We start from the raw sequence: 16,429 nt of genomic DNA on the forward strand, positions 1-16,429 counted from the left end.
AGAACACATCAGAAAACAGTGTACATGGTACTTAGTGAGGATAAGCATTGTCTTGTGAAATGTTTTTTCACCTGTATATGAGGGATATATATTTCTCACATATTTGTATCTTAAAGAAAAGTTTTTGTGTGCCAGATTATGATACAAAATGTATTTCTTACTGAGGGTTACTGCCAAAAAAGTTCTAAAAACAATGATCTAAGCTAACCCCCCTCATTGTGCAGATGGGGAAACTGAGGCTCAGGAAGAGAAGGGACCTGATGCACCATTCTCGTGCTCCTTTGCCCAGGTCTGTGAGAAGTCCCTGGGATCCCCCAGGGGAAACAGCCCTCCCCCACCCTGTCCCCTTTTCCCTGCAGGCTGTAATGAGAGACCCCCTCCTCCTCCTCAGGCCTCTCTGTACCCTCCAGGCCAGGCAGCCCCGAGGGAGGGCAGGTAAGGCCACCCCAGGGGCTGTGCTGCTTGCCCGCGGGGCCCATTCTGTCTCTCCCCAGCACTGCCCCCACCTGGATGCGCTCCATGCAGTGCTCCGGGGAATCGGCCGACACACAGTGGATCTCCGGCTGGAGCCTCTGTCTGCTAAAGGCCACAGCCATGTCGCCACACTTCTGGATCTCGGGAGTGGACAGCACACACCAGCGCAGGTAGCGGGGCAGCCCTGCATGGGTGGACATGTGGTCACCGCCAGGCTCACCCGGCACCAGGGGGGGTGATGCATGGTTGGAACCTCACTGGGAAGAGCTTAGAGTCAGACCCAAGGGAGATTCTGGCTCTTTGCCGTGCTAGCTGTGTGGCTGGGATATGTTACTTGACCACCTGATTCCATTTCCTCGCACAGAAAGGGGGTAGATTACTCTACCACCTTCATGGGGCTATGAAGAGGCTTGAGGCAGATCGTGGGTGTTGTGTACCTAACCTGTGTCTGGCTCACCATTTCCCTAGCTGCAGGCAGAGTGTGCAATGGGGACTGAGGGAGGAGGAATGGAGTCAGGACGGAGTGGCCATGGGGTAGGGAGAAGGAGGAGGGAGACATTGTAGAGAAGAACCGACCAGACTTTGACCCCTGTGTGATTCCAGGACAGACCCTGGTGTCCTGGATCCTGTGCCCCTGGAGCAGGCAGGGCTTCCAGGGCACAGCTAGTCACCAAACACCAAAGATGCTTCCTTCCTAACCCCCAGAGGCAAAGAAGTGGAGTGACACGTTCCCATAGAGACCAAGAGGCACATGCCAGGCCTCCTGGAGTGAGTGTCCCTGCCATGCCCATGGTCAGGCTGGCTGGAGCTTGGGGGAGCAGACCGGTGGACTTACGGTTGGGGTCACAGAGGAGACCCTTCATGGCGTGCATGTACTCGCGGCCCAGCCATGCCTCATAGGTCTGCGTGGCGATGGGCACCAGCTCCGAGGTGGTGTCTTTGAAGAGCAGGTTCTTCTGGCCGTAAGCCTCAGAGCTAAACATCTGGAAGCTGCTGCCCTCACGGCTGAACAGGAGCTGTGTGCAAGGGGGCGGGGTGGGTCTGGGGAGGGTGTTGCAGGGTTTCCCACTCTCCCTTCCCCTCAGTTCAGCCACCACCTCCCTCTTCCTGTGCCCAGTGTCAGGACCAGGCGAGACACCACCTCCTCCATGAACCTGCCCAGTTCTGGGTCTCCATGCATTGCCTTCTACCTTGCCTCACTCAGCTGTTTGTGACATGACTTAGGGCCTGGGTGTGGGGTGGTGTGAGGAGAAGCAACAGGTCTGCAGTTGACCCAAAGAAGGAATTCTTCTAGGCCAGTGCAGGCCTGCAAGGGCATCTCAGGAGCCAGGTGAGAGCCAAGAAGCTGCTCCGGCTCAGACCGCAGCCCCACCCTGAGAGGATGGGCCCTGCTGTGCTCCTTGCCCCCAGGAACCCCCTGCTCCCTAGTGCTGGGCCTGTCCAGCAGGGGGCTAGCAGCTGCCTCCCAGGCCCTGTCCAGCCCATGGCTCTCTTATCCCAGGCCCTGGCTCCTGCCCTCTGGCTCGCTGGCCCTCTAGACCAGGGAAAGCCCAATGGTGGTGGGGAGACTGAATTTTACAAGCTCTGCTGGTTCTCTAGGGTCAACTTCTAACTCTGTAGTTTTAATGAAAAACCAAACCAAACCAAAACAAGCCCTGAACATAAGCACATCTCGGGTCTTTCAGGTGACTGTGTCATAACCTGTACCACTGGGCAATTGTCATGGCCACATTTGGGTTGGTGTTTGTGACCGTCAGCACCAGGCGTTACAAGCTATTGAGGAAAGGTCAGAGGTGGCCCTAAGTCACACATGACAGGTTTGTAACAAGGGCAGGCCCAGGGCCACCACGGTGCCTGGCGCAAGTCGAGGTCTGGCTGATGTTCAAGCAGGGAGAAGAAGCTAAGCACATGCAGATTCTGGAGCCAGGCTACCTGGGTTCGACTCCTGGCTCTGCCACATGGGCAAGCTACTTAACCCCAGAAGCTTGGCCTCCTAATTCAAAAAGGAACATATTATTATTACCTACTAACAGGACTGCTATGACTGGCTTATAAATGTCTCTTTTGACAATTATTATCATTGGGTAACGTGGTAGTATGGATGGGGCAAAACTTCTGGTAGTCAGAAACCCTGTCTCCATGTTGTAAGCAGCAACTTCAGCAAAACATTATTTATCGTAGTTAACTAATGGTTGACAGCAACTAACAACAACAACTACAATACATACCTTGAAATGTACTGGTGTTATCATTTTGCTAATTGGTTCTGGTTTTACGAGCCACAAAATCAAGGAGCTTTCTCTGAGGGTTACCTCAGTCTCTGGGTTCCCTTCTTCCAGCTCTCCCTGGGCAGCCCTCATCCCTGTCACTAGCCCAGTGGGTTGCCCATTCACAGTGACCAACGTTGGCCACAGAGTTCTGGGTCCCCTTCTGTGGTCTGTTCCAGGGAGTGTCTCTGGGTTTTGTCCCTCTGGGATGGGCCTGGGCTCCTATCCTGGCAAGAGAAAGCCCAGCACCCCCGGGGCCTGTGTGGGGTGCCCTGTGCTTACCTGGCCTTCGTTGAGTAGGCGGAAGATGAGACCCCCGTCCATGTCGGCCCGGACCACCACAGCGTGAGCAGGTACCCGGGCCAGGTGACACCACCTCCACTCAGTGACGTCGGCCCGGCTGCCATCCCGGCACAGCAGCTCAAAGTCCTGTGACAGCAGCTCCTGGCCCCAGGAGGGCAGGGTTTTCCCTGGGAAGATGGGACACCTGTGGTGAGCCAGTCCCTGTCCTGAGAAAGGCTAGGGGAGCGCCATAAGGAGACCCTGGGAGAGAGAGCCTTAGGAGAGGCTAGGGTGTCATGGGCCACAGACCCATGAAAAAATGAATGAAGCTTGCCCAGGAGGTGAGGACCTGGGATGACACCAGGGGGTGAGGACCCAGGATAACACCAGGACCCAGAATGACACCAGGAGGTGAGGACCTAGGACGGCACCAGGGGGCAAGGACCCAGGCCGACACCAGGGGGTGAGGACCCAGGATGACACCAGTAGGTGAGGACCCAAGATGACACCAGGAGGTGAGGACCTAGGATGACACCAGGGGGTGAGGGCCCAGAATGACACCAGGGGGTGAGGACCCAGAATGACATCAGGGGGTGAGGACCTAGGATAACACCAGGACCCAGAATGACAGCAGGAGGTGAGGACTAGGATGATACCAGGGGGTGAAGACCCAGAATGACACCAGGGGGTGAGGACCCAGAACTGAGAATGAAGAAGAGGAGCTTGGTGGCTCTATCCTACAAGACCTGCTGTCTCCATAGACGGTGCCTATCATATACGTTTTGTTCTTCTCCAAAGCTTCTGTTAATAGAATAGATTTGAGATGTCTGACAATAACACAACACATATAAACAGGACTATTTATTGAAGACAAAAAGAGTAAGAGAACCTTGAGGATGAGAAAGATAAGTGTGTCAGGAACTTAGCGTGAGTTCACTATTACTGTGGGGCACTAAATTTGGCTCTGAGGAGAGGGCAGAGGGCAGAGGGCAGAGGACAGAGAGAGGGTCATGGTGAAAACGAATTTCAACAGTATCTACCCAGAACTGTGGTCCAGAAAGAAAAGGGCAGCTCCCCAAAGCTTTCTTCACATCCCAACTGATAATATTTTGGTAAATTTTCTTCAAGTCCTTTTTTTCTAGGGGTATACATTTTTAACATAGCTCAGGATATACTTAATAGGCAATTTTGCATCTTGTTTTTTCCAACTTACTGTATTTTCCTACACTATTAAAAAAAAAAACTTTTTAATAGTGTAGGAAAATACAGTAAGTTGGAAAAAACAAGATGCAAAATTAAAAAAAAAAACACTATTAGACACTTCATAAAACTCATACATTTCTTAATAGAAAACAAAATTTATTTAAAGTGTGACTATTGACACCAAATAGGAATATTAAGAAGACTAGTAATAAGGACTGTAATTAAACATTTAATAAAACATATGACATAATAATGTTTTTATGACTTTTGAATCTTAAAATGGGGGGGAAGCTTCTGCTGGGAAATAGGAGGGGGAAAGATTTGTGGGACCATGTAAACTTTGTTCACTCCAAAGCTATTTAAAAACAAGAGAGTAACAGTTTGGAAAACTCCAGAAAGGTCATTTTTAATGGCTCTGTGATCATTTATAGCAAGCACTTAACAATTACTCAGTGCAATTCTTCCCTCTTCCAACTTTTCTCTATTTTTAAACTACTGCAAATCCTTTGTTGAGAACACTGAGGTGTATCATTCGGCCTTCCCTTGACACAAAGGCATCCTTTCAGAATTTCGGAATTTTTTTTTATTCCTTTTACTCCTTGCTATGGAGAGCTGAAATTATACTACTTTACAACTGCAGACATTTATGTCAATTTCACTCTCGTCAATCTTTTTGCATAAAGGTAATCTTTTTTAGAAAATTATTTCCTTAGATTATAATCAAAACTTAAAGCTGATCTAATCCAATACATCCTTCTTCTTTCCCCACCTTCCAAATTCTCTTTTGCGTAAATCATCTTGGGGCCTAAGTCCAGGGCAGCCCAGTTTTGGAAGATAGCTCTCCTCGACGGGCAGCTCAGCTCTACTCTGCTGTAGATCATTTTTTCTCTCTTTTTCAAATCTTTTCATGTTTTTTGCCTCCATGAAGGTCAGACTACATGATGGGCGTTCTGACTTAAAAGGCAATGATGAATAAAAAAGACCATGATTAAAAAGAAAAGCCAATGATCAGATGTTCTGCAGTAGGTAAAACTAGAGACAAAAGTCTGATCGGCAGTTGGTAGGGAGGGGGTGAGAGGAGGAATTGACTATGAAGGAGGCAGGAGGGAATTTTGGGGGCTGAAGGGTCTATTATGTATCTTGGCGCGTTACGGTCACACACCACCAACACACGTATGTTTTGGCAAAGCTCATAGAACTGTACTTCAAAAGGATGAATTTTGGTGTATGTAAAAAATATATATATTATCAGGCAAATACAAATTGAAGGACATTCTATGAAATAACTGAGCCTGTATTCTTAAAAAATGACAACGTCATAAAAAATGAAGATAAAAAACTGCTCTAAGGAGACTAATGAGACATAAGAGCTAAATACCATGTAGGTTTGTAGATTAGATCCTGGACCTGAAAAAAAAAAATTGCTATTAAGGTCAGAATTGGGAATGAACTTGGAATATGGAGCGTAGATTAAATAATACTGTATCAACGTTACATTTCCTGAACTTGATAAGTATACGTGGCTAAACACAACTCCTTGTTCTTAAAGCCATACATGCCAAAGGATTAAAGGGGACTGACGTAGGCAAGTGTACTTCAGATGGTTCCAAAAACGCCCACACATGTATAGAAAGGATGATAAATCAAATGTGGCAAAATGTTAAAAATTAGAATCTGGGTACAAATATATGGGAGTTCTCTGAACTCTTCTTGCAACTTTTCTAAAGTTTTATTTTTCAAAAAAAAAAAAATTAAGTGATAATGATATAATGAATCAATGCATGATAGCAAAGGAAGTCTCCACAGCCAAACCAAAACCAAACTGGGTTTCCAAGGAGCAGCTGGTGGATTCAAACTGCCGACCTTTTGGTTAGCAGCCGAGCTCTTAACCACTGCGCCACCAGGGCTCTGTAATGATATAACTAATCAACGCATAACAGCAAAAGAGGTCTTCCTGGTGAAGATTGTTTTTAGAAACAGGAAGGCTGCCATCTTTCTGGGATAGTTTTAATAAGACTTGTCCAGGATAAGGGATGGGTCCTTCAAGTAGGAGAAACTTGTCAGGAAGGGATCACAGATGAGATCTATGCTAAGGTCTACAAACGATTTTTTTTTTTTTAATAAGAGAACCCTGTCTTCAAGTGAAGTCCTTGGGTGGCACAAATGGTTGAGTGCTGGGCCGCCAACCACCAAAAGGCTGCCTGGCAACTTGAGTCTACACAGAGGTGCCTGGGAAGAAGAGCCTGGAGATCCACTTTCGAAAAATCAGCCATGGAAAACCCTGTGGAGTACGGTTCTCCTGTGACACGCAGGGGCTCCCCACAAGTCGGAGTCAACTTGACTGCAGATGGTTTTAGTCCTCGAGCGGAAACAGGATCTCAGGTTGGGTACTGGGCAGAACCGCTCGCCTAGCCCCCATTCCACAGATAACTGAGGTACCTGAGTTTGAAGTCCATGAGGGAGACCCACCTCACCCTTTTTGCAGACGGGGGCACTAAGGTCACCCAGAGAATTCCAAGCATCACTGAATTCCCACCCTGTCACCTGGGGGACCCGCCTCATCCATTAAGGAGAGCGATGTGGCAGACGGCCTCCTCCCTCTCCCTCCTCACTTACCGTCAGTGTTTTCCAGCACTGTGCTGTGCTTCACGAAGGCCACGTCCCCTGCCCCTTCAGCCAGGCACCTGTGCAAGGGAAGCCAGGAAGCCTGTGTGGGGCCGAGCTCCCCTAGAGCCCCTCACGCCTGCTCATCTCCCCCTTCAGGAGGTCTGGCCAGGACTGTGGGTGGTGACAAGGGGCAGGGAAAGAGCTGGGGCTTCACAGGCATGCAGTCCTGGCTTTGCTCCCTGGCTTGTTGGCTACGGGGCTTTGCCAAGTGGTGTACCCTTTGTAGCCTCCGAGTCCTCATTTGTAAAATGGGGATGCCAGAGCAGCTTCCCCAGGGTCGCCGTGAGGATGAGAGGTTCTGTGAGATCCTGCACTGCCTACCCCGGGCTGCATGGAGTGGGCACTCATGGAACCGCTGCTGTCATCAGCAGCCTTAACACTCAGGTGCTTTGAAGATGACTACCCTGAGGCAGGGGATTGGACTAGAAGATGTTTTCCTGATAGACCAAAAACCCTGAGTGGAAAGACATGACTTTTATGTATTCTTTGTATACTACAGCCCCTTGAGGGAGGAGGTGGGCTACCTGACACCACCCACACCCCAGCACACAGGCAGGGATTGGACCCAAGGGAAACCATCAGGGGGAACACAGGAGGTGGGACAGGCAGGGGATTGTTTTCCATTGGGAGGGACTGAGAACCATTTCTTCCCTCTGTGGGGCTCAGGCAGGCTGTCCCTTCCAGATGGGAGCACTGAGGCCTGGTGGGTAGAGGGCTGAGGCGAGATCCCATGCACACCTTTCCTCACCTGGGGCCCATGGAATTTGATCAGGAATTCTCCTGGATCCAGGAGAGCTTGTCTAAATTGCTGACCGAACCAGGGGCAGAGACAAGGCTGGGCTGGGGGTCCCTGCCACCCGAACCCCACCCCTCACTGCTGGTCTGACACCAGTATGGGGACATGGGAGTGGGAGAAGGCTGCTTTTTCCGTTTTCTTCTCTCTGAGGCCACACCTCTCTAAATATACCAAACATGTTGATTTTATGAGCAAATCTAGTCTGGCATAGTCCTGCTTGATGTTTTTAAACTAACCAAGACACATGAAGTTTATAAAGGATGCTTTGACGAGAGGCAGCCGGCGTGGCCACTTCCCCTTTGGTGGCCTCTCCGTGGGAAGGTGTTTTTTCCTGGCTCTTGGTGGCTTCAGTGTCTCTCCCCTGACTCAGCCTCCCGGCCCCAGCAGCCCTCTCCCCAGTCCTCTCACCGGAAGGCCCCACTGTAGTCGTAGTATCTCTCCAGGGGGCTCTTGTCACACACGCCCTCCCCAGCGGCGTCACCCCGACACAGGCGGCAGAGGGACTCGGAGTAACTGGTCTCTCCTGCCCCAGGGACGCAGCTGCCCCCAAAATAGTCACTGACCGCTGCAGGAAGGAGCAGAGAGAGGTCAGTCAAACCCCACCCATTCCCCAGTTTAGACGGTGAGGGCTCAGGTTGACTCCACTGGGCCCCGCAGAGGCCTGGTCCAGACCTCTCTGAGACTCCTCTCACCTTCTAGCTTCAAGCTGGAAAACTGGATCAGATCTGCGATTCCCCAACTGAGCCCACACAAGTAGCAACAGGGGCCTGGGAGTGACTGTTTTTATCTAAAAATGGCTCAGGGCAATAAAACATTAACCCATAAGTGGCCCCACACCAAACCTCACAGCTGTCAAGTTGATTCCGGCTCATAGCAACCCTATAGGACAGAGTTGAACTGCCCCACAGTGTTTCCAAGGCTGTAAACCTTTACAGAAGCAGACTGCCACATCCTTCTCCCGTGGAGCAGCTGGTAGGTTCTAAACTGCTGCTTTTGGTTGGCAGCCAAGCACTTTAATCACTGTGCCACCAGGGCTCCTTTAATGGCCACATAGACCAACTAAATATCAGCTAAACACTGTTCTCATGGTGGTTTCATTTCAAAGTCAGTTATGTGTCGTTAATGAAAGTGGGGAAAGAAATGCTGACTCAATGAGCATAATTAATTTGATAGATGGCACTTTCAGAAGCCGGGCAGGAGACAAAAGTGGAGGAAGTGGTGAAGGCCAGGATCTGCTGACAAGGACGGAGTTAGGTTCCCCGCCAGGTCCGAGGCCTGGGGTCCACTCCCTTGGCAAATATTTGGCCTGTGCTTAGGACGACTTCGTGCTGTGGACGATGAGCCAGACGCGGGCTCTGCACCGGAGCCAATCACGCCTCTCTTCTCATCCAGCTTGCTTCCTTTCTTGGTCTTCTTTTGGTAACCCCCCAGGGCAGTAGGAATTTAATAAATGCGCCAGGTGAGTGAGTCAGCCACTACACCTGGCCACCCTGAGAGGACGTGGCTTCCAGGCTCTCATGGTTTGTGACGGTTTCCACGACTGGTTGGGTTTAGTGCCTCTGAAACCAGCTGTTTGGGCTGTACGGGGGCAGTGTGTGCATCCGCTCATGTGTTCATATGTACACACATGCATGTATGTGCACGCAAGTGTGTATATGTTCACTTATGTGTGCATGTGTTTGCATGTGCATGTGCGTGCCTGTGCGTATGTGTGTGCCTGTGGGCATGTGTGCATGCGTTTGTGTGTGCCTGTGTGCATATGTGTGCCTATGTGTGCATGTACGCATGTGTGTGGATGCACGACAGGGAGGTGTCCACCGAGAACAAGGAGGTAGGGAGGCTGAATTCATACAACAGCCTCCCTGTACTGAGCACGTACAGTACTGTGCCTTGAGCTGAGACTGTGAGTGACCTCAGCCCCACACCATTCCATCACCGTAAGGTAAGCATTAATTTTCCCATTTTACACACAAGGAAACTCAAGTTCAATAAGGTATCATAACCTATCTCATGGCAGGTCATGGCTGAGCCAGGGTTTAAATCCGTGTCTGTGCGTCAGTAAAGCCTGAGCCTTAAGAGACCGCTGTGCTCTCCACCTGCCCCTGCCCCCACCCTGGAACCATGTCACCTGCGGAGCTAACCTGGTGCAGCACACACATGGACAAGGGATTTGGGGACACCCAGACTCCACGTAAGGGGGCATCCCAGGAGGGCAGGGTGAGCATGTGGTTGTCATGTGTCACGTGCTGCCCTGTTGCCATATCACGCGGAGGGAGACTGGCACAAGCTGGTGGTTGGCTGCGAGCCAGGAAAAGATGCCCTAAGGTGAGAAGCAGGGTTTCTGCCCAGGTTGTAAGCACCCCGGCCTCCGGAACGGGGCTCTGGGACCTTAGCTAGCCATCCTCAGGGCTTCACCTTATTCCCTCCACTCTCGCTGCTTCATTCTCAGCCACCTCTGCTGACCACTCTTGCCCTATGTCCCAGGAAGTACGTGCTGCCCCCTGCCCCAGCTTTCTGTCTACAAATCAGTCTATCGGGGGACAGTCTAGTCTCTGATTAGCCACTTGTGAGCTTCTGGTGCAAGTCAGCAGCTTGTTTGGGTCCTCAAAAAATAGTTCCTGATCCGGTAAAGCTGGAAATAGCGATCTACGCAAGGTCTACATCAGGTGAGGGCCTTTCCTTGGAGGCTCGCCATCTCCGCACCATGGCTGAACCCTGCGCCTGGCTGCGTCCTGTAGGACATGCGACGAGTGAGCGAGAGCCATGTGCCCTGGAGGCCAGCCAGCCAGAAACTCAAATGGTGGCAACACAAGGAGGACCAGGCCCAAAGAGAGAAGGGAGGGATACCACTGTTTGCCAAGGGAGGCTCCCTGGGGGGCTGGGACTTTGCTCAAGGAAGTACAAGATGAAAGTGAGGCCAGAGGGAGGGAGAGGAGAGGGGAGACCAGAGCTGCTGGAGGGGCACCACCTGCCTTGGGGAAGTATCCCTGTCCGGCCAGGGCCTCACCTTTGAGCACATCACAGCCCATCACCGAGAGGCGACTGCTCTCTACCAGGTAGCCCACAGGCACATTCCAGCCCACCGTCCGGTTGATGCCCGTGTGGCAGGACTTCACTCCTTTCAGGGTGTTGATGGTCACATGGGAGCTTCTCTTGACCACAGCCACGGCATAATACGAGGTGCCCACCTCTGGAAGGAGAAGAGGTGAGTGAGGGAGCCTGTGACCCAGTCTGGGGCAGGCTGTGGAGAAGAATGTGCACGTGCCGTGTATGCGTGTGTGTGTGCACATGCTGTGTGTGCACGTGTGTATGCGTGCTGTGTGTGCATGTGTGTAACATGCCGTGTGTGTGTGTACACATGCTGTGTGTGTGCGTGCACGTGTATACACATGCCCTGTGTGCACGTGTGTAACAAGCCGTATGTGTGCCTGTGCGTATGCATGCTGTGTGTGTTCATGCACATGTGTACATACGCTGTGTGTGTACACATGCCGTGTGTGCACGTGTGTACACGTGCCATATGTGTATGTGTGTACACATGCTGGGTGTGCATGTGTGTATACATGCTGTGTGTGTACGTGTCTATACATGCTGTGTGTAGGTTTGTGCACAGGTGTACACATGCTGTGTGTGTGCACGTGTGTACACATTTGTGCACAGGTGTATAGGAGTATATGTGCATGATGTCTAGGTACTGAGAGCAAGAGGGTGCAATCACAAGACCTTGACAACCTCCAGCCTCAAGTGGTAGATAACATCCTGAGATATTAATTCATTCATTAATTTCCCTTTTTCCTTCCCAAGCCAGCTGGCACTTAGCTGGGTCTAAATACGTGCTCTGTAGCTGGAAAGAAGGCAGAAGTAGCCAGCAGGTCTTTTGCTTTCCAAAAGCCTAGAGCCTTAGGAGAGCTTAGAGGGCTTGGGGGAATAGTGGAGGGATTTCTGGGAAGAGTGGTTGGAAGGAGCAGAGGAAAGCAGGGTGGGGGCTTCCCCCAGATTGGAAAAATGGAATTCCCTGGGCTGCGGGTGGAAGGAGAGACAGAGAACTCTGTGGTCCCAAATCTTTCAGGAACCTGGATGGCTGCAGGTACATGTGGGTGGGCAGGGGTCTACAGGCTGGAGGAAGACCCCTCTGGACCAAGTGTGGCCCGGCAGGGACCATATAAAGACACAGACGACTCATCTATGGGGACTGAAGACCAGAGGGTCTTCCCTGCCACACACACACACACACACACACACACACACCGTTACTGCCCTGGTCTTGCTACACTTGCAGGTGGGATGTCCTTGATTGGAATGAAGTTGAGTTCTAGAAAACTGAGACACTGTTATTTCCTGTACACCTGAGTTCAGCCCCTGCCAACCCAAGCAGCTTGGCCTGTTCTACTCTCTGACTCACCTACAGCGCTCCTTTTAATTCCTTGAAAACACCAACTCTTCCCCGCCTTGCAACACTCCTCCCCTGTTCTTTGCCTGGCTAATCCTCAACTGAAATGTTACCTCCTCAGAGAAGCCCTCTTGTGAGCTCTTTTTCAGTACGTCTCCCCACTCCCTGTTATTCTCTCCCTTGAGGCCCTTAATTCATTTGCTTCATAGCGCCCACCACATTTGTGACTCTATTTTTATGTGTTTGTTTGTTTACTGTTTGACGCCTACTCTTTGAGGGCAGGAACGGACCCTCCTTTGCTCACTTCTTCATGCCTCTGACTGGTGTGCAGTAGGTGCTGTATATATCTGTTGAATTGATTAAGGCGGGAGAGCTGTGTTTGGGACTTACGATGCAGGGCTGTTTCGGGCTTTGAGGGGAAAGGCTGGCTGGTTTGCAGGGTTTTACTATCCTAGCCTGTCACCCGGTGTCTTCCGACATTCATTCAACAAGTTCTCAGCCAATGCTTTCTCCAAGCGAGACCCTGTGCTGGGAACCACAGGGTGTACACGGATGGGGACCTAGTCCCTTCTCAGGGGGCTCACTATAGTGAGGGGCAAAGGAAACAAGAGAGAAGGGGACAGAGCCTTGGTAGAGGCAGGTGGGAGTAGGCAGTGCTCCGGGAACACGGAGAGGCCCTTTGCAAGGGTGGAAGGAATCAGGGGAGGCTCCTTGGAGGAGGTGAGAATTGAGCTCCTTTGGTAAAAGAGCAATAGGGATTGGACATGCAGAAACCCTGAGGGGGCAGCCTGAGCTGGAGGCATGGCTGGTGTGAAGTGCAGGGATTGGGCAAAGGAACTCATGTTCCCCGAGTAATAACCATGTGTGAGGGGCACTACACACACTGGCTTGTGTAATCTGTATGACAGGACAGGATCATCATCTCACCTTATAGTGCAGTTATCAAGGAGAGGTTGTTTGCGGTCACAGGACCAGGAAGGGGCGGAGGTAGGATTTGTTCCTGGTCAGCTGAGCTCTGCAGCTTTTGGCCGCCATCTCTGCCCCTGGCCCTAGCCCCACTCCATGCTGATTCTGACTGAGGGGTATGTGATGAATTGAATTGTGTCCTCCAAAAAGAGGTGATTTGTTGAAGTTCTAACCCCTGCACCAATGAATGTGACCTAGTTTGGGGAAATAGGGTTCTTCTTTGCAGGTGTTATCAGTTAATGAAGCAATCCCTTCTGAGGGCAGCTTGTAAAAGAGAAGGACTGTCTCGGAAACAGAGTCACACGCAGGGGAAAGAACCCTCTACAAGCCAAGGAACGCCAAGAAATGCCCAGGGCTACAGAAGCTGGGAGGGACAAGGAAGGATCCTCCCCTAGAGAGCACGGCCCTGCCAATGCCCTGAATTTGAACTTCCAGCCTCCAGAACTACGAGAAAGTAAATTTCTGTTCTTCACAGCCACCCCTTTTATGGCGTTTTTCTATGGTAGCCCTAGAAAACTAAGATGCGGTACCAATGTTTGCTCTGAGCTGGGCATTCTCGCCACCTTATTCACTCCAGTAAATTACGTATTTGACTCCATGCCCAACACTACAGCAAAGGGTATGGGAGAGCCCCTCAGTAAGAGCACAATGGGCAAAAGTTAGAGTGCTGCTGGGCTTCCCATACCAAGACAGACTTGGTTCAGCGTTCTGTGTCTTTGGTGTTCCTGTCCCTGGGATGTTTGAGAGAAGCTTGGTGAGCCTCATAGGGTTAGTCTGGCCCAGGAACTCCAGGACTGCTCTGTGGACAGGGGTGCTGGCTAGCCCTGCAGCTGAGGCCGGCCCAGGAAGGACAGACTGGGTGGGTGGGGGGTTCCTGTCTCCTCCCATCACCCCTCCCTCCCTGCCCTCTTACCTTGATCATATACTTCGCCTACCACGGGCTTCAGGCCGTGCTCCTTCCCTGCCTCATAAATGGCTCCTCCATCCAGAGTGATGGCATCGGCCTCCTGGGCCTAGTGGGAACACATGGGTCAATCCTGCCCAGCCCAGGCTCGCCACTTGGTGAGGGGCTCAGGGATGCCCACCAGTCTGCCGAGGCCCCTTGAAAAGCTAGGGGCCTACACTTGGACAATTTGCCAAGGATTCCTGTCTTTACTCAGCCATGATTCCCAGGATGCTTGAAGGCCCTTCACCGCCCACCTACTCCCAGGGCCCAGGAGTCTCTTCCTTCACTATACCCAAAGTGACAGCTCTCCTGGGCCAACGACTAACTTTGTTTTTCTAATTATGTTATTTAAAAAAAATATTAATGATTTATTTTACAGGGTGGTAAAAATGGTTAATGTGTTCAGCTGCTAACCAAAAGGTTGGTAGTTTGAGTCCATCCAGAAGTGCCTTGGAAGAAAGTCCTGGCAATCTACTGTCAAAAGATCAGCCATTACAAACCCTATGGAGCACAGTTTTACTCTGACACACGTGGGGTCGCCATGAGTTGAAATGGACACAACAGGCACTGGCTTAGTAATAGATATACACACTACGAATGACCATAGTACAAAATGGTATGTATGGAAATGTGTCTCCCTCACTGTGCCCAGTTGCTCAGTCCTCTGCTTCCTGAAACCACCACAGCTAACTAGTTTCTTGGGTTTTCTCTCTAAGATAGTCTATGCATACTGAATCCCATAATGTCCTCTTTAGTTTTCTTCCTTTTATTTTTAAACACAAATGACATTGTTCTATCAGTGTGTTGTGGGGTCCGTGGATAGAAGTACAGTTCAATACAACTGGTTTCTACCCTCAGAGTGAGTCTGCTCCACGGCCCTGGCCACATGATTGGTTTTGGAGCAGGTCAGGATCAAGCTGAAATGAAAACCCGGGTCTCCTAGGACTTCCCTTCATACCTTGTCCTGCCAGTAAAGTCCAGCCTTGAAGATCATACCTACTTCCCCACTCAGGTCCTCTAGCCCCTGCCCCTCCTTCCTCAGAAACCAAACAAGCGTTGTTCTGGAAAATCCCACGGCAGAGCGGGTAACCACCACAGGCCACTAAAGGGTCACTGCTGTCTGCTGCCCCTCCATGAGGTGGGTCATGTCCCCCTCTAGCAGGGCCCTGGTGGTAGAAAACCTACCTTTCAGACACCTTTCCCCATTGGCACCCATCTGAGTAGCAGCCTTGCCTGAGGCCTCCCACCGCCTGGCCTGGGCCCCTTCAGGAACAAGCTGGCCCTTGTTGCTGGGAACTCAGGAGATCCTATCGGCCAGCCCTGGCAGGGGGACAGCGGCGGCCCTTCCCAGTGAATGAGACTGTTGTACGTGCCTTCCTGAGTCAGAGCCCTCTTGTCTGGGTTGGCGGTGGCGGCGGAGGCAGGGCGGAAGGGAGAGGACTCACCGTGATGAGCTGGACGCAGTGGTCAGCTGAGACGCCCTGGACGCAGAGGAGGGAGGGCTGGATGCCCGCTTCCCGGAAGGCTTTGCTCATGTCACTGCATTTCTGCTGCTCGGGGTCCGAGGTGGTGCACCACCGCACCTCCATCCCACCGAGTGCTGGGGGCAGTGATGGGGGAGAGTGAGGCCCAGCTCCCAGTCTCCCTGGCATCCTGAGCCCATGGCTGCCACTATGGGGGTGAGGTCTGGATTCTGCTGTGTGCCAGCGGCTCCACAGGACCCCATCAGGGCTTACAACCAGTCCTTCACAACGCCCCCTGCCGTCCCACCAGGGACCGGGGCACAAAGAGCTGTCACAGAGACAGGGAAAGGGCTGAGCTCTTGGCAAATCTGTGTGTGGGGTCATGGATGTCCCTGCGTTCAGGGCCTCCTCATTAGGGACAGGCCTTGGCAGATGGGGTGGTCCAGACCCTGGGCCTTTACAGAGGGAGGGTCTCCCAGGGTAGCAGCTCAGCTACCTCTAGCCCTCGTCACCTGGGTGGAAGGTGCCTTGGCTGGAGAACCTGGCTCTTCATGTCCCTACCTGCTAGACCAGGCTCCCTCACACAGCAGTGTCCTGGGCCCTCCTCATGGCCTGTAACCCTGAGACTGAGACCAGGGGCCATTGTGGTGAGGAGTCTTGCATCCTCCTAGAGTGTCTGTGATTATGCCGGCTGCAAACCCACCTTCAGTGGGCCCAGCACCAGGCTGCTGCTAAGGAGGGGAGGCTGCAGACTCAGCAGCTGGGGCAGGGGCGAGGGTCAACTTCCTGCTCCCCCAGCTGGTGACCTCTCTGAGCCTGTTTCTTATCTGAGAAAGCTGGACCAGAAAACCCATCTCTGTGTTGTAAGTAAACCTACCTAGTGTCTAAGACACATAGGTCTTCCATGGATTTTTGCTTCTGCCCTTCTGCTGGTTGGGACCCACTTGGGTCCCGTGATCTGCCCAGGTCAGAGTC

At 51.7% G+C, this 16,429-nt stretch overlaps 1 protein-coding gene across 1 annotated transcript in view; it reads right to left on the minus strand.

The window, feature by feature from the left end:
* MELTF (melanotransferrin) overlaps positions 1–15,661 on the minus strand; it is a 30,085-nt gene extending 14,424 nt beyond the window's left edge. The window contains exons 1-8 of the mRNA XM_023551657.2: positions 15,437–15,661; positions 13,959–14,058; positions 10,697–10,879; positions 8,098–8,254; positions 6,843–6,910; positions 3,024–3,211; positions 1,310–1,490; positions 507–658 (exon numbers count right to left, since the gene is read on the minus strand). Coding sequence (XP_023407425.2) covers positions 507–658; positions 1,310–1,490; positions 3,024–3,211; positions 6,843–6,910; positions 8,098–8,254; positions 10,697–10,879; positions 13,959–14,058; positions 15,437–15,643 — 1,236 coding nt within the window. The 5' untranslated portion in view covers positions 15,644–15,661. The remainder of the gene's footprint in view (positions 1–506; positions 659–1,309; positions 1,491–3,023; positions 3,212–6,842; positions 6,911–8,097; positions 8,255–10,696; positions 10,880–13,958; positions 14,059–15,436) is intronic.
* Between the last annotated feature and the right edge of the window lie 768 nt (positions 15,662–16,429).

This window comes from Loxodonta africana, chromosome 1 (genome assembly GCF_030014295.1).
Source record: "Loxodonta africana isolate mLoxAfr1 chromosome 1, mLoxAfr1.hap2, whole genome shotgun sequence".
Classification (NCBI taxonomy): Eukaryota; Metazoa; Chordata; class Mammalia; order Proboscidea; family Elephantidae; genus Loxodonta; species Loxodonta africana.